Raw genomic sequence first — 22,319 nt, 5'->3', positions numbered from 1 at the left:
TGTATGGTTGTTAATATATGTGGAAATTGCATCAGGGAATTTGCAGATGTTCTTGCCATGCAAATACTTCACAGAGAGTAAAATACCACAATGAGATATAAAAACACGCATATTTATTACCATAGGTCAATCATTTTGTATTATTATTTATTTTATTTATTCCATTATTTCCATACAAAAGCATTTTGTGCATATTTCATGAACATCCATACAAATTAACCATTGTATGGGTTAAACAGTATGTAGAAAAATGCACTTATTAACATACTGTTCAATAATATTTTACACATCTGTCCTGTGAGATTGTATTATTTGCATGATTTTAACTCAACCCTTTTTATCCACATATATTTGTTTTGGATTTGCTCACAGTCTTGCCTTGGTTTGGTTTGGTTTGGCGATTTCATTTTGTACCCTGGATAGAAAACTATCATATCTTAAGCGCTTTGTTTTTACTCTGGTTCGGGAGCTGGTTCGGCATACAGGAAGGGGTCATAAAGGTCACGCTTGAAATCATAGGGGTCAAAAGCAGGGGCTTCCTCGTTGGCTGGAGCTTCAGGGATGGGTTCCTCGACTTTAGCTTCCTCCTTTGTCTCTGCTTTCTCTTCAACAGGTGCCTCTGCGGCCGTTTCCTGGATCGGGCGGGGAGGATGATCGATGAGACAGTCAGGGTCCCAGTACGGATCGCAGTCGTACTCCATACCTTTAACAGTGACCTCAGGAGTAGGGGGAGGCGGGACAACCTTTTTGGGAGTTGGGGGAGGTGGGGGTGGTTTGGCAGGAACAACAGCTTTTATCTCTGCCACTGTTATGGGCCTGCAGTCGGGGTTAGCTCGTGGGTCGCACAGTACTGGAACAGCCCCCGTTGGCAGGTAGACGATCGCAGGATTGCACAGGGAGTCTTTGGGGTTACACAGATAGATCGTCGGAGCATTCTCCAGAGGGTCTGGTGTTGGACCAGGGGTAGTGGTGGGTAGGAGTGGCAGAGTGGTAGTAGTTGGTGGTGCGGTGGTGGTCAGCACACCCATGACACTTTGGTAACTGGAGGCATCTGGGCCGTAGGTCAGCTCCAAGTGACGCATCTGCTGATAGAGGATCCGGATCCTGTCGATCTCATACAGCTGAACACAGAAACATATGAGATTTTTGGTTAAATACTGTAACACAAGTAGTCCCACCACCTATGTAATCATTTACGATCAATCCTACTTACTCCTTCAGTGTGTCCAATGCTGTTGTAGAAGCGGTAGTAGGACTGGAAATCAGGAGTGCCTTTGTACCACTTTGGCTCAACGTTCCTCTTTGGGCGAGAGTTAGTCAAGAAATCATGTGCCTGGGCAGAGTCAATGTTAACATTACCTATGGAAAAACACAGATTCAGGAATTAAATGGGGAAATTGTTTTTGTTTAATCAATATCTATATTTACTTTGTATTTATCTAATGGTCAGCAGAGGCATTTTAATTCCTTAACTATTAGTATAAGTACTAATCTATAAAAACTACAAACTCAACTCACTTTTTTAATAGTTTACAAGTTAACAATTTATGAAGAAAGTTAGTTTTAGTTATAATTAATGTATTACATTTATGTATGAAATATCTTAACTTTAGTACAGGTACTACTCAGCTCTTAAGATCATTGAATTATAAGTTAAAATTGTGATACGAACCTTTGCAAGAAAATACCTTATTCACTATAACCTATTCATATATATATGTATATGAATACTTTCTAATTAACCATAGGACCTTTATGATAGCATTACAATCTGAAATAAAGTAACACATTAAATACCTCCAGGGTTCTTTAATTTCATCAGAGATGTTGCTTCTAGCAAACCTGGAGAGAAGTAGAGAATATATTAGACACCCCAAACTCAGTTCTTTCCTCTGCAAGATGTTACACAGCAACCAAAGGAGAAATGATTCAAGAAGTCAAGGTAAAAGTAGAAAGTAGAATGATTTCATGCACAAACCTGGCATTAACAACACGTAGCATAGGGCCCTCAACGAGGACACCTGGGAAATCATCCTCAGCATCTGCAGTTGAAATGTCATGCAAAAACATTATTTTACATTCAGTCTTACATCACTGCTATAATACATACGTCTATTTCATAAGTATAAGCAGATACATGCATATTGAAAGCACAACAATTGTTGAAAATAAAACAAAAAAAGAAAATATGCAAGGACACTTAAAGTTATCAACAATTATGAAGATACCCTGCTGGCAAAATAGAAAACCCCATTCCAATTGTTTTGTATTTAATGTGAAGTAACTAACTAGTGTCTTTCAAACATTTGGCAGAGCAATGTGCACAAAAAGCGTCAAATGCGAAGCAAAGCTACTTCGTCTTACTTTTGAACTTGACCTATAAGACTGAGAAAGAAAACGTAATGTACTCACCTGATGGTGCATCTCCCCAGTCCAGTTCTCATGTGCTGCACAACATAACTGTTCATAAGTACTGCTCTTAATACTGGGGCCTTTCCATTGGCCACTGAGCTGCAAGTTAGCCTAACTCCACCCTCATGCCGTTTCTGTTGAGACGTGGAAGATCTCATTAGTACACTGAGTGTGCACCGGCAGTAAAAGACCAGCTTCAGACAAAATGGGTCTCCTTGTAAAGCCACAGGAAATGGTCCTGCAACAGCAGGGCACCTATGGGTGCCCAAGCAGTCCAGTTTCTCAGCTCTTTCTATGGGGTCATAGTCGTGGATGAAGCCATCAGTGGATGTAGAATGTATTCATAAAAAACAATACATCTTCCTAAATCTATAGCTGCCAAACACCCAAACAATATTTTATTTTATGGCCAAAATATGCAAATCATGGCGACATGCACCCCTCTTACTGTAGCCTAATTCTTGACAAAACATGCCTGGAAGGAAGGTAAAAATTAACCCTCTGCCCAAAACAGCTGGATATGTCCTTTTAACTTGCTGTTGGCCAGTCAAAAAATAGAGGGTGAGCGAAGTTACCTGCTGTTTAAGTCCCCAAGAAATATGCAAGAATGATGGGCTAGCTTCGTTCAAACACCACTGTAACGCAACCTGGGAAATTGTTGTTTAGGGACTTCAAACGAGCACTTTTATTAGTTTCCGCATTGATAAACATAATTCTGAATGCCTAAATAGAAAATACACATACATGCACAAAAAAGGTTAAGGATATTATTATTATTATTATTATCATGTACTATTTGGTTAAATATTTAGAACATATAAAACATTTTTGGGTTATTTTGCACTTGTTTTTAACTCTTTGTCCGTCCCGTCTCAATTGGAAACACAATGTTAAGAAACAAATGATATTTTTTAAATGTTTTCTTAAGGACAGAAGTGTGGGTTCAGTTGTCAAACTATGCAAGTGATAACAAATAATGTGGCCATGTGATATAAAAAACCCCACATTTAATATTTCTTAAAAGCACTTCGGGATTTTGAAGTCAAATATGAAGTGCTTTATAAATGAAACCCAATATTATTATTATTAAAGTCTGAACGGGCTACATTTAGTGAAGACTTATGGTAGTAAACATTGTTGTATAACCCATTAGAGTCAAATGCTGTGTGTAAGTGTGTTTGTTTTGGCCTTGCCACTGGCTACAAAATGCCATGGAGTGTCATAACATGGAGTCAGACCAAACACCTCCCTCAGAGCAGCCACATACTTGTTTTTAGCTGGCTTCAATGCATTTATTGGTTATCTTTTGACTATCCACATGTTCCTCGGGGCTCACCTGCCTGCTCAGTGTTTTTCATTTCAACAGCGAAGCTAATTCTATCCTTCAAACCAGCAGGCAAGGCTGCGATCAAAGAGAGGAAGAAGGAGACAGGGAGTCTATGTGGGCTTTGCCAGGTGGCTAATGGTGAACATCATCTGGTAATTGCTCTGCACGCAAAAATGTGAGGGTCAGGGTACCTGTTACTTTTAAATGATATACATTTATTTTACTTGTAGCCTACGCTAGGACAAACAGCCGGCTAACAAAATAAATCAACTTATTTTACAGAAGGCTTTAGAAGGGCAAAAATAAAATGCCCCTATAGGAATCTGATACTATCTTTTCAATTTTTGCAGGCTTGTCAGACTTACACTTTTATATTATTTCTATATATTGGCTGTATTTAATCATTACATTAAGCCACTCCTTGTCAATGGATAAGAGCACATCTGGATTTGTATTGTTGTAGCTTGACAATTGTGGAGATAAAAATCGCCGAATAATAAACATCATACTGCAATATCTCTAAATGTTAACCATAAATGTTACAAAGCATTTACAATGTTCCATACCCTTCATTCCATTGCCATGCTTTGGCCATATTTCCACTATGCATGTTCAAGGTGCTGCACCATATTCCTGTTGTTAACCATGCTACATTGCAGGTATTTTGGATTCAACTTTCTCTCTTGCTTGCTGAAGAAGAAAATGTGCAGGTCTGGAGTCAACTGGACGGAAAACAAGGTTGTCAGTTATGGCTAGCCCTAAATTGGTCCTTTCTTGGACCACAAGATTAAGTAATGGAATCAGCCTAAGCTAAGCCACATGTCAACACCACTCTTCGTCAGTGGTGGAAGAAGTATTCCGATTCTTAACTTAAATAAAAGTATTAACAACCCCCTCCCCACATACACAAACGCACACATCTAGCACCAGACACTTTTCTACTACACTGCTATGGACAGTCCTTTACACTACTGTACATATTTGTAGTGTTCTAATATGTTCATCTTCATCCGTTTTGAAGTGAATGTTATTTTGTAAATGTTGACGGTTGTGCCTTTTATTTATGCCTCTTAATTTGAGCACGCATATGTGTGACTATGTTTACATATTATATATATATAGGAAAATGGTTGTACAGGTATGAATGAATGTATATATACACATACACACCGAAAACCAGTCAGTATCTGGTGTGAGGGTTAGGATTAGGGTTAGGGTTAGGGTTAGGATTAGGGTTAGGGTTAGGGTTAGGGTTAGGGTAATGGTTTGAATCGAGTGGCCCATGGTAGTGGTGGGGTTATGGTGTGGGCAGGCGTATGTTATGGACGATGAACACAGGCCACTCGATTCACAACATTACCCTAACCCTAACCCTAACACTAATCCTAACCCTCACACCAGATACTGACTGGTTTTCGGACCCCCCCAGACCCCCCCAATAAAGCAAAACTGCACGTTTTAGAGTGGCCTTTTATTGTAGCCAGCCTAAGGCACACCTGTGCAATAATCATGCTGTCTAATCAGCATCTTGATATGCCACACCTGTGAGGTGGGATGGATTATCTCGGCAAAGGAGAAGTGCTAACTATCACAGATCTTTTCAGATTTGTGAACAATATTTGAGAGAAATGGTTATTTTGTGTATATAGAAAATGTTTTAGATCTTTGAGTTCATCTCATGAAAATGGGAACAAAAACAAAAGTGTTGCGTTTATATTTTTGTTCAGTGTATGTATTGTATAAATGTATATATTTTTATATATTTTTATCTTTACTCCTCGGGATTGTGAGAAACAGCATCTTGATCTCCCTGTCTGCCTCATAAACAGAAGATTGACAATAAAGTTGACTTTGACTGTGAAAATATTCCAAGTAAAATTCTGGCATACAAAACCATACTTAGAGATATAAAACTAGACAAATTCAGCTTAACTGAAAGCTGTAATAGTATTAATAAGAAACAAAGCACATTTGGTTCTTTCACCCTTTGCTCTTGTTTCCCTTACTGCTGCCTGTTGCCATACCTGAACTCCATAATATTCTGTGAGTGTTGAACACACAGCCAGATTTGTGCTGCCCCCAAGTGGCTTACTTGTTGCAGGTTTCAAATAAGCTGAATATACAACCTTTTAGTAAATAGCAGAATCGGGGGAAGTTCAGTGGACAAAGGTAAAGCTAATATCACATTAGCTGTTACATGAATTATCAAAGAAGAGAACCTAAAGGGGATATACAGATATAGATTTGGGGGGATTTAACTGTTTCCAGAGTCAGAGACTAATGTTGAGTGTCAGAGGTGGGAGAAGTACTCAGATCTTGTACTTAAGTAAAAGCACCATAGTGTAGGAATACTCTGTTACAAGCAAAAGTCCTGCAATCATAGTGTGACTCAAGAAAAAGTAGAACAATTATCAGCATCAAAAAATACTTCATTATGCAGTTCGGCCCATTTCAGAATAATATATAATACGTTTTGATTAGCAAAACCCTCTGCCCTCTATGTTAGAGGCAGAGCTGGAGTATGACGGGGGATCGACACCAATCTCCCGGGGGGAGGTCATTGAGGTCGTCAAACAACTTCACAGTGGCAAAGCCCCAGGGGTGGATGAGATCCACCCAGAAATGCTGAAGGCTCTGGGTGTTGAGGGACTGTCATGGTTGACACGTCTCATCAACGTTGCGTGGAAGTCGGAAACAGTACCGAAGGAGTGGCAGACCGGGGTGGTGGTTCCCCTTTTTAAAAAGGGGGATCAGAGGGTGTGTGCCAATTACAGAGGCATCACACTACTCAGCCTCCCCGGGAAAGTTTACTCTAAGGTACTCGAAAGGAGGGTCAGGCCGATTGTCGAACCTCAGATTGAGGAGGAACAATGCGGATTCCGTCCTGGTCGTGGAACGACGGATCAGCTTTTTACTCTCGCAAGGATCCTGGAGGGGGCCTGGGAGTACGCTTATCCAGTCTACATGTGTTTTGTAGACTTGGAGAAGGCGTATGACCGGGTTCCCAGGGAGTCACTGTGGGAGGTGCTGCGGGAGTATGGGGTGAGGGGGTCTCTACTCAGGGCCATCCAATCTCTGTACTCCCAAAGCGAGAGCTGTGTCCGGGTCCTCGGCAGTAAGTCGGACCCATTTCAGGTGAGGGTTGGCTTCCGCCAGGGCTGCGCTTTGTCACCAATCCTGTTTGTAATATACATGGATCGGATTTCGAGGCGTAGTCGTGGGGGAGGGGGTCTGCAGTTCGGTGGACTAAGGATTGCACCACTGCTTTTTGCAGATGATGTGGTTCTGATGGCTTCATCGGTCTGCGACCTTCAGCACTCACTGGATCGGTTCGCAACCGAGTGTGAAGCGGCTGGGATGAGGATCAGCACCTCCAAATCTGAGGCCATGGTTCTCAGCAGGAAACCGATGGACTGTCCACTCCAAGTAGGGAATGAGTCCTTACCCCAAGTGAAGGAGTTCAAGTATCTCGGGGTCTTGTTTTCGAGTGAGGGAACAATGGAGCGTGAGATGGGTCGGAGAATCGGAGCAGCGGGAGCGGTACTGCAGTCTCTTTACCGCACCGTTGTGACGAAAAGGGAGCTGAGCCAGAAGGCAAAGCTCTCTGTCTACCGCGCCATTTTCGTTCCTACCCTCACCTATGGTCATGAAGGATGGGTCATGACCGAAAGAACGAGATCGCGGGTACAAGCGGCCGAGATGGGTTTTCTCCGCAGGGTGGCTGGTGTCTCCCTTAGGGATAAGGTGAGAAGTTCGGTCATCCGGGAGGGACTCGGAGTTGAACCGCTACTCCTTCGCGTCGAAAGGAGCCAGTTGAGGTGGTTCGGGCACCTAGTTAGGATGCCACCTGGGCGCCTCCCTAGGGAGGTGTTCCAGGCACGTCCAGCTGGGAAGAGACCAAGGAGTAGACCTAGAACCAGATGGAGGGATTATATCTCTTCACTGGCCTGGGAGCGCCTTGGGATCCCCCAGTCAGAGCTGGTTGATGTGGCCAGGGAAAAGAAAGTTTGGGGCTCTCTGCTGGAACTGCTACCTCCGCGACCCGACCACGGATAAGCGGGAGAAGATGGATGGATGGACGTTTTGATTATAAATATTGATGCATTAAAGTGTTATCAGAGCTGGTAAAGGTGCGGCTAGTTATAATGACTTTGTATACTGCAGGGTAGCTTGTGAATTTGCTCCAGGTGTTACTAAATTCGAATTTAACTATTTTATATATCATTAATCCAAATCTGCAAAGTAACTAAAGGTCCTAATTAAAAGTATTGGAGTAAAAGAACACTGAATTGTAGTGGAGTAGAAGTACAAAGTAGCATAAAATGGAAATTATCAAACAAAGTAGAAGTCCCTCAAAATTGTACAGTACTTGAGTAAAAAAACTTTTTTTTTGTAAAACTGTGCAGTTTTCGAAGCTTTATCTGACTGAAGGCCCGCAGTGTCAGACTTTAAAAAAAATTATGATATAAATGTTTCTTATGTAGTACTGATTTTTTTTTTAATACTGGCGTGTGTTCAAAACTTTATATATACAGTCTATGGTTCAAAACTATAATTCATTTACTGCCAATCTAATGCACAACACTCCAGTCCAGCAGGTGGCGGTAATGTACGACATCTTTGGTTGCCAACCGGCAATATACCTGAAGCAAAGAAGAAGTTCCTGGGTTGTTGACCTGTCAGCGTTGTAGTGCAAGCTGTCACTGCTGATAACTTGTCTGTCCCACCGGTAACGTTAGATGCAGTTTTTGCCTGCAACACAGCGAGTTCCGGGGCGTTGAATTGACAGATTTATCGTACTTCCCGTTGTTGCTGGGGTCAGCTAACCGGCGAGCTAACGGCTAAAGTTAGCTCACAGTCGAATCAGCTTAACAGCTAGCTTGCTAGCTAGCATTCGACGGTAGATAGCCGCGTCAGCTAGCTTTCTTGCATTTAGCTAGCTAGCCTGCTGGCAGTAGGAGTCTAGGAAGCCGCCCACTCCTGCTAGCAGCATTACGGACTAAAGCGTACACAAGTAAGTAAGCAGAAACCTTAACAAGATGTTTAACGTTAGCTAATATTGCTATCTGGGTTTACTTAGCATATTGATTTGAAGGATTTTTGCCAGAGGCGAAAGCGTCCAGAAAGCCAGTGTTTGACAGTTGAGCTGCACAACCTGTGTGGCCAGTCAACTTGTCTGTCAGCTGTTTTAGTCACTGATGTAAACTGTGTGATCAGTTTAACAATGCATACTGTGTATTATGCTAACTCGAATACGTTTTGGCATGCCTGTATGACGTTATCCAAGCGACATATTAAACCAAGTAGGAAGGCAGACAAGGGGAACATTGTGTGAAATACAGCTGAAGCCTGTGTCCGGGAACTATCAGGCCTAAGAGCGAAATGGGCCCTTGATTTCTGAATTTTAACTCGACCAAAAGCACGATAACATAATAATATTGACTTTTTAATGGATCTCCCAGTCCACAATGTCAAAAGAAAATAGGTTAAAAATGATTTTGATCATCGATTAATCAATTGAGTATTTTATAAAGCTACATGTAAAAACATTTCTGGTTCCAACTTCCAACTAGAAGCTGATCCAAGGATTTGCATGGTTACAAACACAATTTGTGGGGTTTTTAGTCTATTGCTCGATCTATATGAGCATTTTCAAAACTTCATCTGGGGCTCTGGGGAATTCTGACAAGCAGCTTCACTATTTCTATATTTCTGTTAAATTACTGGAGACATTATTTAACATTTTCTTCTGTAATGCCAATTGTGTTAGTAACATCCCTGAATTAACTTGAAGCTACGCTAAATGGCAATCTAATTAATTGCATTGTCATACTAAGGTTGCAGGGGCTATCATTGACCTCTGCTGCAAAGAAAAATCACTCTGCACTGTGCTTCGGTTGCTCTCTTATAGCAGCCTGTTTCAGTTATGTTGACACTTGCTGTTCATGTAAATCTCCTTCGGAAGTGTGTGAAAGTCCTGCAGGCTTCTCGCTCTCCGGGCTCAGCTGTTGCCAAGATAAAGAGGCAGAGGCTTGTTGTGCAAGAGCCCTGTGTGGGATCAGGTAGCTGTCCCTAATAAGATCACGCACAGCCACGTCTATCACACATTTCACTGAGTCACACTTTCATAACTGACCCTATGGTTCAGCCAAGGGTTCAGCAAGTTAAAGGGATAGTGCAGTTTTTAAAAGTCGGTGTGTCTATAGTCACAGTATTGCCTACATTAGATGGCGGTTAACTTGCCCCCAGCTTAGAGAAGCATTTAAACGTGGTGCACAGTGCTTGAATTGGAATAAAAAAATGTGCCAGTACTCTAAATCAGCAACTGTTTCAAGTCAATTTATTTATACAGCCCAAAAACAAGTATTTGGCTCCAAGTCATATCTTATAATGCTGGTGGGTTTGTCTCTTTACTGTATATTTCAGAAAGGCTCACTGACTGTACTTAAACAAAATGACTCGGGGTGCATCTGAGATTAGAGGGGGTGCAGTGGTAAAGTACCGTTTTTATAAGTGGGGATTGGACCTGACACCCTCTAGGGGGGTCCGGGGGCAAGCTCTCCCGGGAAGATTTTTTTTTTTTTAATATTGAAATTAAATGCATTAATCTGGTGCATATGGCTACCTCTCAACATCCATATGAAACTACTGTAAACAGATTTACTTTTTCTTTATGGATATAAAAGAAAGTAAAGCCTGACTCCTACTGGCGGCTGGTTAAATGACTCCTCGTCCCTGAGTACACTCACCATCTTTCAGCAGGAAAGGAGAGAGGGAATCCTTGTCCGGCGACAACCGCTGTCTCTTCGCACTATTATTAAGCCACGCTAACATTTTCGAAATGCTAACGTTATGTGATGTGTTTTCTGCTCTAGTCTATCGCAGCGGCGCGTCATAGATGCGTCCGGCGGCATCTCATAACGCATCTAGGTACGTTGGGCATATTTGTTGTCATGCGTCATGACGTGCCGCAGGCGGCCGGTGGCTGAGTACCGGCCCAATTCAAGCACTGAACGTGCACACATGGAAGCTAAGCAACCTTTCCTGTGGGCACGGGGCAGCACCAAAATACATTTTAGCCACCTAAAAACAATTATATAAGTCTAAGTGTGCGTTATATTTAGAATATTTTCATCCAGTCAGTAATTTGCATGTTCTGTCAGGTCAAATGAAGCTTTTTGTCAAAGGAATGGTGGCTTTAAAGAGAATCAAAATAGCTTCATTTCCCTTATCTTCAGTGCCGGTGCCCTGACTCTGGATTATAAATCTCACGCAACCCCCGCAAACAAATCCGACCTATCCCTTTAAAGAAGTGGTGAGGCGAGACACTGAATGGGTCCCTCCCTTTAATGAGCTGAGGCTTTATTTATGTTTGCTTGATGGAATGAGTGGAATGTTGCAGAGCCCACAGGATCTCTGGTGTTAGGACATCAGCAGGAGTTTCTATTGTTTCACTCAATAAGACGTACAGGGTGGATGTCACATCATCGTCGTGGCTGGGATCTCTGAAGGTATTTTCATCTCGGTTTTAGCCATAGAAAAACAGGTCCTGGTTCTGTTATAGCAGGACAGCTATGGGCTCATTTAAGAGACTTACTTACACTCGGCTAGGTTTCTTTATTTTATGGTTTCAGCTTCTTTAATGTGGGAAGTGACTGCTCTTATCTCTGGGTTTTCATGTGTTGATATTGATAAAGCGAGATGTTTCAATACGTTTCCTGTTTTTTATTCAGCTAACAATTCAAGGAATAATTGAAAAGTGTATCTTAAGCAATAGGCTTTACTTATTTTTTTCCGGGCCTATTTTATAATATCTACAGATAACCAGGATTTTGATCTCTTTGAAATATTTTACTCTTTCTTATTACATGCCTTTTTTTTACCTTCTATGCTCCTTTTGCTGTAACACTGTAAATGTCCCCGCTGCCGCACTGATAAAGGAAAATATATACTTTTTAAATACTTCATAAGGAAATTCACCCATCTGATTTTTATATGGACAATTTAATTCACCTGAAATCAGTAAACATCTAATACAAAAGTTGGCACACTTGTGGTGGTGAAGCAGGGCTGGATCTTCTCATGTCAAAGTCAACATTTGACTGATTCTCTATCACCCTTGTGTAAATAAGAGGATCAGGATAGCAGCAGGCATGGTTTATATTATTATCTGTACGTTTCAGAACAACATGTTTAATGTTGAAACAGGTGGTGTTTGTTTTTTGAATTCCAGTTGACCTTCCTATGTGACACTCCGCTTGTTTTATCCAATGCTTCCTGGTGGTTGATCAAGCCGAGGCTCACACTGAGTTCTCCCTCTGTTACTGGGTCAAGGTTGACTCAGTATTTGTCATGGGCCATTAATCACTGGTCCTGAATGCTATATATAATGCCTACTATATTTATATATGATTCTGTTCCTGTCCAGCATGTGGAAACATTATCCAGAGTAAAACTGCAGCGTCTGCATCTCGAAGGTGTCAAAGCAACACGGCGCGTGTGTAAGCTCTGATTTAATTGCGTTTGTCTTGACATTTGAAACAGATGGAGGCCCAAAGCTCCAGCGACATGCTGCTGTCCAGAAAGAGGAGGAGAGAGAGCTCCACTCGGGACACAGAGGAGGGCGAGAGGCTTGTGAAAGTCCCCAGATGTACTGTGGTGAGTCAGCTGTGTTCTTCGGCTGTCATTGAGCAGCGTGTTGTCCAGCAGTTTCTATTGGCTCGGTGTAGCCAACTATGACTGTCTCTCTCTCTAAATATATATATATATATATATATGTGTGTCTGTATGGATAGCTCAATTTACTAGAAGAACGTTGAAAAATGAAATTCACATTCAGTGTAACATTCTTACTGTATCTGCTATGTGTCACACGTTCTATAAAACTAACAGCATTTATTCCCAAATCAAATTGTTGGGGGAAGAGAAAATGAATCACCAAGGTGTCTTGTTATAATTTTTGTGTGAATAAATAACAAAGTGACTTAATCACTGACATATTCCACTTCTTTTGATTCGGGTCTTTTAGGGATTGAAGCACCCTGCGCCTTTTGCAGATGAGCTGGAGCCAGTGACTAAAAAGCCCTACGTGAGGGTCAACATGGAGGAGGCGAAGAGGGGGACACATCGTGAGTCTTATTCCTCAGTCTGTCGGTTAATATGTCTACTTATTGCCTCCTGATCCTTTGACCTTTGACCCCCGATATCAGTACACAACCTCTCAATATTGAATATAGTCATACCAGTGGCGAGCCGTGACTTTTAAGGCCCGGACACATCAATCTGACAACAAAGAACTGACACAGACGGACCCCGACTGTTGCGTCGCCTCGCGTCTCTGCGTCTTGGCCATGTGTCGCACTGGAACACGGCGCAAAGACTTCAGCCGACGGCCAAGAAGCACGTACGAACTGCGCATGCGTGAGTGGCAATAACTCTCCTTACCAGCAGGCGGTGGTAGTGTGTATTCGTCATTCAAAAGAGGCAACAACCGGAAGAAAGACTGATAACCGAGAGAAAAGAACAGACATACGTATATATGATATAAACAAACAACAAATAGCGTGTCCGTTCCATTTTCACTCTACAACGAGAAGCTCATGGGGCTTTCCCGAACCTTAAATTCAATCTCAGATTCGCCTTCTTAATAGTTTGTTTGGGTCCCTCGCTTCCGTTCTTTTCTCATGCACTGATTCGCTAGCTGAACAGCCAATCAGAGTGATTTATTTTGCCGACTGCCCGCCGATTCAACAATCGGCGGGTTTTTGGCCGAAAAGGCGGTGCGGGACACACCAATCTGATTAGGGCGTGTCGACGCTCATCGTCGGCCTGACGCCCACCGACGCCGATAATCGGCCTGGTGTGTCCGTGCATTTATACCTAGGCCCTCTGACCCCAGCTGATCCTTTGCCACTCCAGTTTATTATTGTAACTCAATCTTGAAAACGACTCGGTTAATAATTTCACAACGATGTCATCATTGACATGAGCCATCATGAACGAACTTACGCTAATCATAAATCTATCGATCATAAATCTATCGATTAGATTTATGATTCGAAAATAATAAAAGTAGGGTTGACATGTGGATATTATCTGGCTGAACAAAACATGCATTTATCTAAAGGGTTTGTTTTCCACAGACCATATTTCCAGCTATTTTCCAAAACCCTATGGAGAAATCCCATTAGGTTTTTGTCGAGGGAACCCGAGCGCAGCTTACTTCCGGGTTTTAGGACGCGTCACTGCACCACTCGAAAACACACATGCATAAACCTCACAGCGGGCAGAACTTGTCCGCGAAAATAAAGCCCACCCATTTAGAGGGAAGATATGATTGGTCAATTGTACTGTCATTTGACATTACTCTCTCGTTGAGCTACTGTAGCGGGCCCTCTGTGAATGTACAGCAGGACCACCAATCAGCTCCTACCTTCACAGTAACTCGCAGAGACGACCAAAGGAGCTTCTTTCATTTAACCCTTCACATTCCAACAGAAACTGAACAGGCAGATTCAAAGGATTTATTTCATTGGAAATTTTATTTTAAATACAATTAAATCAAGTTATTTTGGTAAAACTAATGAAAAATATAACAAAAAAAATATTTTTAATTTACATTTTTTCAACTATTATTTTTTAGAATATCTCAGAGAGGGTCTAGAGCAGTGGTTCTCAATCTTTTTTCAATAATGTACCCCCTTTGAGAAAAGAATTCAGCCAAGTACCCCCTGATCAGCGCAAACACAATTTGTTAAGGAAAAAATGCCTATATAAAGAGGTACAGTAAAACAACAAACTTGTAACTGAGAAACACTTAAATGCTACATTTCAAATGTTTACTATCCATCACTAAATTCATGACAAACCAATTTTAACATCATGCAATAACACTAAGACGACATTAGTTGCATTGAACTGATCTTTTTTAACAAGTTGTACTTACAATATAGTGAGAAACATGGGCTTGTGCTTCACTTTGTCATGCTGACAGGGAGGCAAACTGCAGTTATTACACTTCGCGTTTTGAAATATGTGAAACTCTGTTAATATAAAACCCACACTACTCAAACTTTGTTACTTTTCCTACAAATGTGTATATTTATTTATTTTGGGGCGTGGGGAATGAAGAGAAAAAAAATATGAGCATTTTATGAGCATTGGATTTTGACCCCTCATATACTGTAAACACAGGCTATGCATAATGCTGTGCTATACTTTACAGCCACAAGCTGTTGCCAAGCAATGCTTATTGTTTTGGTGTCCTTTGATAAGCAGTCATATCATTAGCTAGAACTAGCTAGATCTGATAGATTTGGACATAAACGCGAGTGAAGTCTAACCGGACACGAGACAGAGATCAGATCAGCTGATGCTGACGGAGAACACGCAGCTCTACTCCGCCGTGGACCGTTAAGTGGAGCAAAATTAAATACACTAAGAGTTAGAACACACTTAGCTAGTTTATCTACTCTGGAACTAGCTAAACTAGTTATACATATATGTATTCTTTACTGTCGGGTCACTTATTACAGGTTCAGCGAGCTGCACGAGACTGACGGGCTGTCAGGAGAGGGAGAGGAAAAGAGAGCACCCCGTTTATTTTTCCCATTTTATTATCCAGAATTATTCTAAACCTTTGAATAAAGTAGTTCATCTACTATTAGTAGTTTTTTTAAATGCATTAATGATATTGTTTTTTTCATTAACATAAATCTCACGTACCCCCTGCAGTACTCCAACGTACCCCTAGGGGTCCGTGACCCCCATTTGAGAACCACTGGTCTAGAGGGCCCTGACGGCTCGCCACTGAGTCATACATGTAAAAAGTGCTTTATCTCTCTGTACAGAACAATAACTCTTGCATCTCTTGTCTCTGTCCAGCTGACAGACCGGTGCGGGTGTATGCAGATGGTATCTTCGATGTTTTCCACTCAGGCCACGCCAGAGCACTCATGCAGGCTAAGTGCCTCTTCCCCAACACACACCTCATTGTAGGAGGTAAGTCTTTGTCTGTGAATAAGTGCGTCCATTCAGGCTTTCACAGCAGCAGACCTTTTATTAGCTGCTTCTTTGTGTGTGAAACAAAAAAAAACAGGAAAACTATTGAGACAGTTCAGTCTGAAAAAGCCAGGAAAAGATAAACGGATAATTAATAATGCAAGAGAAGGAACATTAACTGATACATTGTGAGATATTACTAAATGTTGCTAGGTCTATTTGTGTTGATCGAATCATGCTTAAGGACATTTCCAACAATCATTTCTATGTCTCTTTCTCTTCAAAGTGTGCAGTGATGACCTAACCCACACATACAAGGGCTTCACAGTGATGAATGAGGATGAGCGATACGATGCCATCAGTCACTGCCGCTACGTGGATGAAGTGGTGCGGAACGCTCCCTGGACGCTGACGCCGGAGTTCCTGGCAAAACATCGCGTGAGTGGATGAAACAGAGGAACATCGAGACAAAACAACACATTTACAGAATGGTTTATTGGTTGGTTTATACATCTAACATCTTTTAGTTGAGAGCTTGAGAATGAGTTGGCAAGCCACCATTCTGATCCTCTGTAACTTCTCCCTCCCATTTCTTTGTGTGTCCGTACACTTTGTAGACTGCTGTGTTGATGTGTGTTGTAATGACTCCTCCAGATTGACTTTGTGGCCCACGACGACATCCCCTACTCCTCTGCAGGCAGTGATGACGTGTACAAACACATCAAAGAAGCTGGTGAGTGGAAAGAAACCAAGAGGTGGGTGTGGTAGCATGTCATTACTGTAAAAGGCACAGTTCACTACTTTTACTGTGTGCGTGCGTTGCCTGTTGCCAGCAGCTTATCAACAGTAGCATAGCAGAGTCTTATGATCCACCGTAAGGTTATTAAAAAAGTAACACTGAGGTCTTGTATTCTGATCTAGACAGCAAACTCTTAATTGCTCCAACATTGTTAACTACAGCACAGCCTCAGAGCTATATTTGTGTTCACAGCGTCACTGCCTCAGAAGAAACTCAAATTCCCTCAGATCATTCCCCTGAGAGGAAGATCAACAGAATAGCTCTCTCATAGATCTGCTCTCGGTTATCCCTGCAGGGATTTAACCCGAGCAATGTGAAGGTGTTAGGATCTGATCCTTATTAATAGTTTAGATACAAATATATATATAAACACTATGATGCAATAATTCATTCCTGTGGTTCTTTGGCTTCTTTTCACTTTCTCCACTGCCCTGCATTGACGAAAAATCTGAATTTGAAGTCCCTTGTTCTCTCATCTATTATTCCTGATTATTCAGAATCGATATATTATAGGAAGGTTATGTAATCATTGGTATAGTGACAACACTGTATGCTGTATTAAGAACATTAATCCATGCGTTCAGACACATACAGTAAAGCGTATAAGGCAGGGGTATCAAACTCAATTTCATCACGTGCCACATTAGCATTAAGGTTGCACTCAAAGGGCTTTAAGACTATATAAATATGCATTTATAAATATATAATATATATATAAAATAATGTATTCTATTACATTATTGCCTCTGCATTGAATTATTATCAGATAGGGTAATAACTTCATAATAAACTACGTATGAAAGCAGAAGTCTAGGGCAAATGATTGCACGTCTCTTCAGTGCGCATGTCACAAAATGAGATGCATTGTGGGACATGTAGTTTATGGACAACGTGCTTCTGTAAAGCGGCATGTAACCGTATAATAAACGTATTATATCCTTTGCACGCTCTTGCTGGCCACATAGGGCCTTGAGTTTGACACCCCTGATATAAGGGGAAGGCTTCCTACATCTCCATCTGGTGAGTGCTGACCTTCTCCTTCTCCTCCCCCGCTCCCCTCCCCCTCCACAGGGATGTTCGCTCCCACCCAGCGGACAGAGGGCATCTCCACCTCTGACATCATCACACGCATAGTGCGAGACTACGACGTGTACGTGAGACGCAACCTGCAGCGAGGATACACGGCGAAGGAGCTCAACGTCAGCTTCATCAACGTACGACAGCTAGCTTCTGTTCAGCCATTTCTAATAAGTCATTAGCCTCTTTCTTTTTTGATCTAACCTTTGCTGTCCCACCCATCATCAGGAGAAGAAGTACCACCTGCAGGAGCGCGTGGACAAAGTGAAGAGGAAGGTGCGTGACGTGGAGGAGAAAAGCAAAGAGTTTGTCCAGAAGGTGGAGGAGAAGAGCATCGACCTGATCCAGAAGTGGGAGGAGAAATCCAGAGAATTCATCGGCAACTTCCTGCAGATGTTCGGCCCCGAGGGCGCTCTGGTGAGGATGTTGGTTCAGTCTCTAATCGTTGTTTAACCAGGCAGCAACACATCCTTCGTCACACCGTCACACTGGTCACTGCTGCTCTGCCTGGGACATCTAGTAGAAATGTAATGACAGTCACCTCGGTTACACACATGTAATAACATACCAAAGAGCACCTCATCCTACTATTTAATAATAGCAAATACACATTTCAGAAAGCATTCATTATTTCAGTAAATGTATTGGACTTATTTTCATTTACTGTCCATTTTAAAATGGCATACACATGTCCATAACCTTAAAAGCTTTGGTATGCTTACAGAACCTGCTAATGAGCTACTCAGACTTGTGTTAGATCATACACTTCAATTCGATTAAATTGAATGCCACTAACCCAACATTTAAGAAGGGTTGGTTCACTCCAATTGTATTCCTACAGTCAAATAGTTAGCACTATGATTCATTTTGTACAATTGCAAACAGGAAAGCCCAAAAGCCCATTCAACAGTTAGAAACAAGTAAGGGTAGAGGATAGGTGAATATTGCTATTTTGCATGTCAACTTTTGTATACATTATTTTAATAAGTATGAACCCAATCGAGTGCCGATTTTCGGGACTGGTGACTCCGGACTCGCGCACTGATTGACGCGACTTGGACTCGGACTCGTGAATTCCCCCCCCCCACACGATGACTCGGACCCGACTTGTACATTTACGCTCAGACTTGGACTTGGACTCGGACTCGAGCAAGTTTTCTCTGGGGTCTGATGTCCTCTATCCTGGCGTGTGCACCTGCGAAGCGAGTTCACGTACTGGGCCCCGCTATTCCAGTCTAAACATGTCTAGGACACACCCCGCATCGTGCTGTATGCTTTCACACATTCTGCTTCCACATTGGAAAAGAGCAGCGCAAAATGCTCATTATGTGGAAACAATATTGAAGAGAAGGCTCCGTAACACATTACTCTAAGGATCGAGTTCAGACATATAGGCTGTCTTGAACACTATCATCAGAGTAACCTAATCAATAAATAAAGATTCAGCCATAAAGCACATGGCTACTTAACATGCAGAATGACTTCATTTTGCATGCTCAGTAGCCATGTGCTTTCTGGGGCTTGATTTAACCGGTAAAAGTTCCTTCAAAATAAGAGTCCCGATCTTATTACTATCAAAATAAAAGTGCAAAACGAAAACTTTACCATAGGAAAATATTGGCATACAAAACTAATTTGAAATATAGTTAGACATATTAAAAGTCATTTATAATAATATTAGTAATAAGCTTTATATTTGTATAGCACCTATTACAAGAATTGTAGCCAAACTCGCTTCACAGCAGTTCAATAGACATATTAGTATAACATGACAGGATGAAAGCAATGTAGAGGAGCAGCTGCATTTCAACACATTTATCCACGAAGATTAATACATGAAGACTTGTGACTCGGACTTGACTTGGACTCTTCTTAGGTGACTCGGACATGGACTCGGACTCGAACACAGGTAATTCGGACTCGGACTCGACTCGGACACTACTTGGGTGACTTGGACTCGAACAAAGGTAATGATGACTCGGACTCGACTCGGACACTCCTTGGGTGACTCGGACTTGGACTCGAGAATTGGTGACTTGACTAAAACACCGGTTTTACTATATATTTTGTCTTTGTAGTTTAGAAAGACAGACGGCTACATTAGCGTGCATTAAGACGGGAAAACAGCTCGAGTGGTGAATGAAATGTTGCTGAATGAAATAGGACAAACCAAACAGTAAAGCCTCAGAACCGCTCTCTGATTGTTTGAAGCACAGTTTGTAATCCTGAATCCATCCCATCCACATGTTTCAGACCTCCTAACGTCTTTCCCCCCCCCCCCTCCCCACAGAAGCACATGCTGAAGGAGGGGAAGGGTCGCATGCTGCAGGCCATCAGCCCGAGGCAGAGCCCCAACAGCTCCCCCTCCAGAGAGGAGCGCTCCCCCTCTCCCACCTTCCGCCTCCCCTTCTTCACCAAGACCTCCCCTCCCCCCTCGCCTCCCCCCCACCACAGCGGCGCCCGCGGATACCTCGTCAGCGAGGACGACGATGACGAAGACGACGAGAGCTAGAGCACACCTGGATCCATCGCTGTCGCCGGGGGTTACCGTCAGACGCTAAGGCTGTCGAGTCACATGGTTTTCATCGAGCTCCTGCTTCCATTTTTTTTTTTTTTTCTGTTTATGATTTTTAGATTTTCAGTGTAACCGTACTAGCAAGTCCCTCCACAGGTTTTGTTTTAAAACAAACATTGTTATCCTCTTTGTTTCTGTGTATTGGTCAGTAAACGGTACCACTAGTCATTCACGTTCTTTGAATATTAGTTTGATTTATCTCCGTCACTTTTCATGTCGAGTTAATCAGTCTCTCACCAGCACTTAGGGATATTTTCAGGGGAGCACTCTTCCTTATACTGACGGGTTCTTAAAGGTTGGCGTTGTGAAGTAGAGGTTTGTGTTTTCGTCATGGCTTTAGCGGGAGGGCTCGTTTTCGGTATGCTTTCGGTATTTTGCTGGAGCGGCACGTGTAGTTTGTTGTGGGAGCGGTGAGCTGAGATGTTTAAACGTCTCCTGGAAGTCTTTCAGAGCAGGTCAGGAAACTGGACAATTGAATGATGTGGGGCAGTTTATACTCTGCTCATACTAACAAGAACATGACTTTAAACTAACAGGAAAACTCCAGATGATGTCAGATCTGAACCTGGGAGTGGAGTTTCACTAAACAGCAGCTTTGCAAGTTTGTCTGCCTGCCTTGGGTTTCTGCGTGTCTGTGCATGTGATGTTTGTGAGTGCAAGTCGGCATGTTTGGACGCCTGGTGACAGATCTGGGTTCAGCTTTGACTTTTACTGCATACAGTAATACCTTTTGCTTTTATGACAAGAATCAGTCTTTGGAAGACTAGTTTTAAACTGGACGCCTTTCTCGCAAGGAAGACCCATTTAAATGTCGATGTAGAAATACTTATTTTTGTAGATTTCATCCGTCTTTATCCTCTGTACAGATAATAAGCTTAATCATTTATGTTTATAAGTGCTTTCACAGTTTGAGCAGTGAATCAACATGAGCCAGGCTGGAGTTATGTTACGGTTTTCTTTGTTTGACTGCATCCCCTGGGCCTGTAGGGAGGTAGTCATTCAAATTGGATACACAAAATAGAAAGTCATGAGAACTGTCTCAATTCCTTACTTCTCTTGATGGATACGATCTGAGGTTAGTTGGAGTTAGAAGCACACTTTTATGATTAAGGCTTTTTTATGAGTCACACACGGCAAAATATAAAACACTGTCTTAAACATTGAGCTTTTTTCACCAATCTGCAGGACTTCTGCTGGTGTTCGGGATTCTGTACTCAAAACCCCCGATCAACGTTTATGTAGCTACCTCCTTCTGCCCTGAACTGATTTAGTTTCCTGAGATGAGCACAAAGTTTGAACATTGTTTTTTGTTCTGAGCCGTTTGCCGCACTGAAGCAAGGTGACTGAGTCCCTCCGGCCTTGGTGTGCTTTTCCTTCATTAATGCTTGTGTCGTCTCCTATATAACTGAAATATGAAACATCACAGCTGATCTGAAGATGTAATGCAATACTGTGAGATGAGTAATATAAATGTTGGCAGATGTCAGATTGGTCTGTGCTAGGCTTGGTTTCCCAAAAAGAACTTACAATGAAATCAATCTTCGCTACAGCCTCTATTCTTCAGGGTGTGATTCAGATTTCAAGGTTGGAAAAATAACTCAAATGATTCCCATCGCTATCAATTGCTACTTTTAGGAATTAAAAGCAGAGCAAATCCAGCTGTGATTTGTGCTAAGCTACTTTTGGGAACCCTCGCCTCGATTCTTGTGGAATCTGTTCCTTTAAATCTGTGTGAACTTCTCAGTCAGCATGTCCGGGAGTCAGGTGGCAAAAAGACTTAAGGGCAAGCCGATAACTGTCACCACTGCTAGGTACACATGTAAATGTTTTAAACCAGTTTAATCATGTATCTTTTTGTTTTTAGTCCTGGATGTAGAGGAAAGGTGAGACAGGAAAAGTGTATTAAACATGTTGGCCAAAGCATTTCTGGACTGAGACAGTTTATTTTTGTTGTGGGTTGCCGGGTGCCATTAGCATCCGACTTAAAGGATGTGTATATATTATTTCCAAAAGAATCAACAATAGTTTAAATATTTTATTTTTCAATACTAAATCACAGTAGCTTCTTTCCTATCAAATCTATTTGTTTAAACATGATTTAATACATGTTGAAAATCTTTCACATATCA

The 22,319-nt window shown here is 41.9% G+C and overlaps 2 protein-coding genes across 6 annotated transcripts; one reads left to right on the top strand and one right to left on the bottom strand.

The window, feature by feature from the left end:
- Positions 1-194: 194 nt before the first annotated feature.
- and3 (actinodin3) lies at positions 195-8,479 on the bottom strand. 4 transcript variants are annotated; one of them, XM_079650491.1, is made up of 5 exons: positions 8,383-8,479; positions 1,979-2,546; positions 1,798-1,842; positions 1,214-1,359; positions 195-1,121 (listed from the first exon to the last, which is right to left on the bottom strand). In XM_079650491.1, exons 2-5 carry the CDS (start codon positions 2,058-2,060, stop codon positions 453-455), a joined length of 942 nt encoding a protein of 313 aa, XP_079506617.1. In that variant the 5' UTR covers positions 2,061-2,546; positions 8,383-8,479; the 3' UTR covers positions 195-452. The 4 variants fall into 4 exon arrangements, with proteins under 4 accessions (XP_079506617.1, XP_079506619.1, XP_079506618.1 ...); XM_079650493.1 differs by having other exon boundaries at positions 1,979-2,042; positions 8,383-8,418; XM_079650492.1 differs by lacking the exon at positions 8,383-8,479 and having other exon boundaries at positions 1,979-2,042; positions 2,413-3,734.
- Positions 8,436-22,113, top strand: pcyt1aa (phosphate cytidylyltransferase 1A, choline a). Of its 2 annotated transcripts, none has more exons than XM_079650488.1 (9): positions 8,436-8,753; positions 12,284-12,397; positions 12,768-12,867; positions 15,623-15,739; positions 16,026-16,177; positions 16,394-16,472; positions 17,610-17,752; positions 17,844-18,032; positions 19,906-22,113. In XM_079650488.1, the coding sequence occupies exons 2-9, from the start codon at positions 12,284-12,286 to the stop codon at positions 20,125-20,127; spliced, it is 1,116 nt and encodes a 371-aa protein (XP_079506614.1). In that variant the 5' UTR covers positions 8,436-8,753; the 3' UTR covers positions 20,128-22,113. The 2 variants fall into 2 exon arrangements, with proteins under 2 accessions (XP_079506614.1, XP_079506615.1); XM_079650489.1 differs by lacking the exon at positions 8,436-8,753 and adding an exon at positions 11,100-11,250.
- Positions 22,114-22,319: the final 206 nt, after the last annotated feature.

The sequence above is a fragment of the Notothenia rossii genome (assembly GCF_949606895.1).
Source record: "Notothenia rossii genome assembly, chromosome: 9".
Taxonomy (NCBI): Eukaryota; Metazoa; Chordata; class Actinopteri; order Perciformes; family Nototheniidae; genus Notothenia; species Notothenia rossii.
This window is presented reverse-complemented; position numbering and strand designations above follow the sequence as displayed.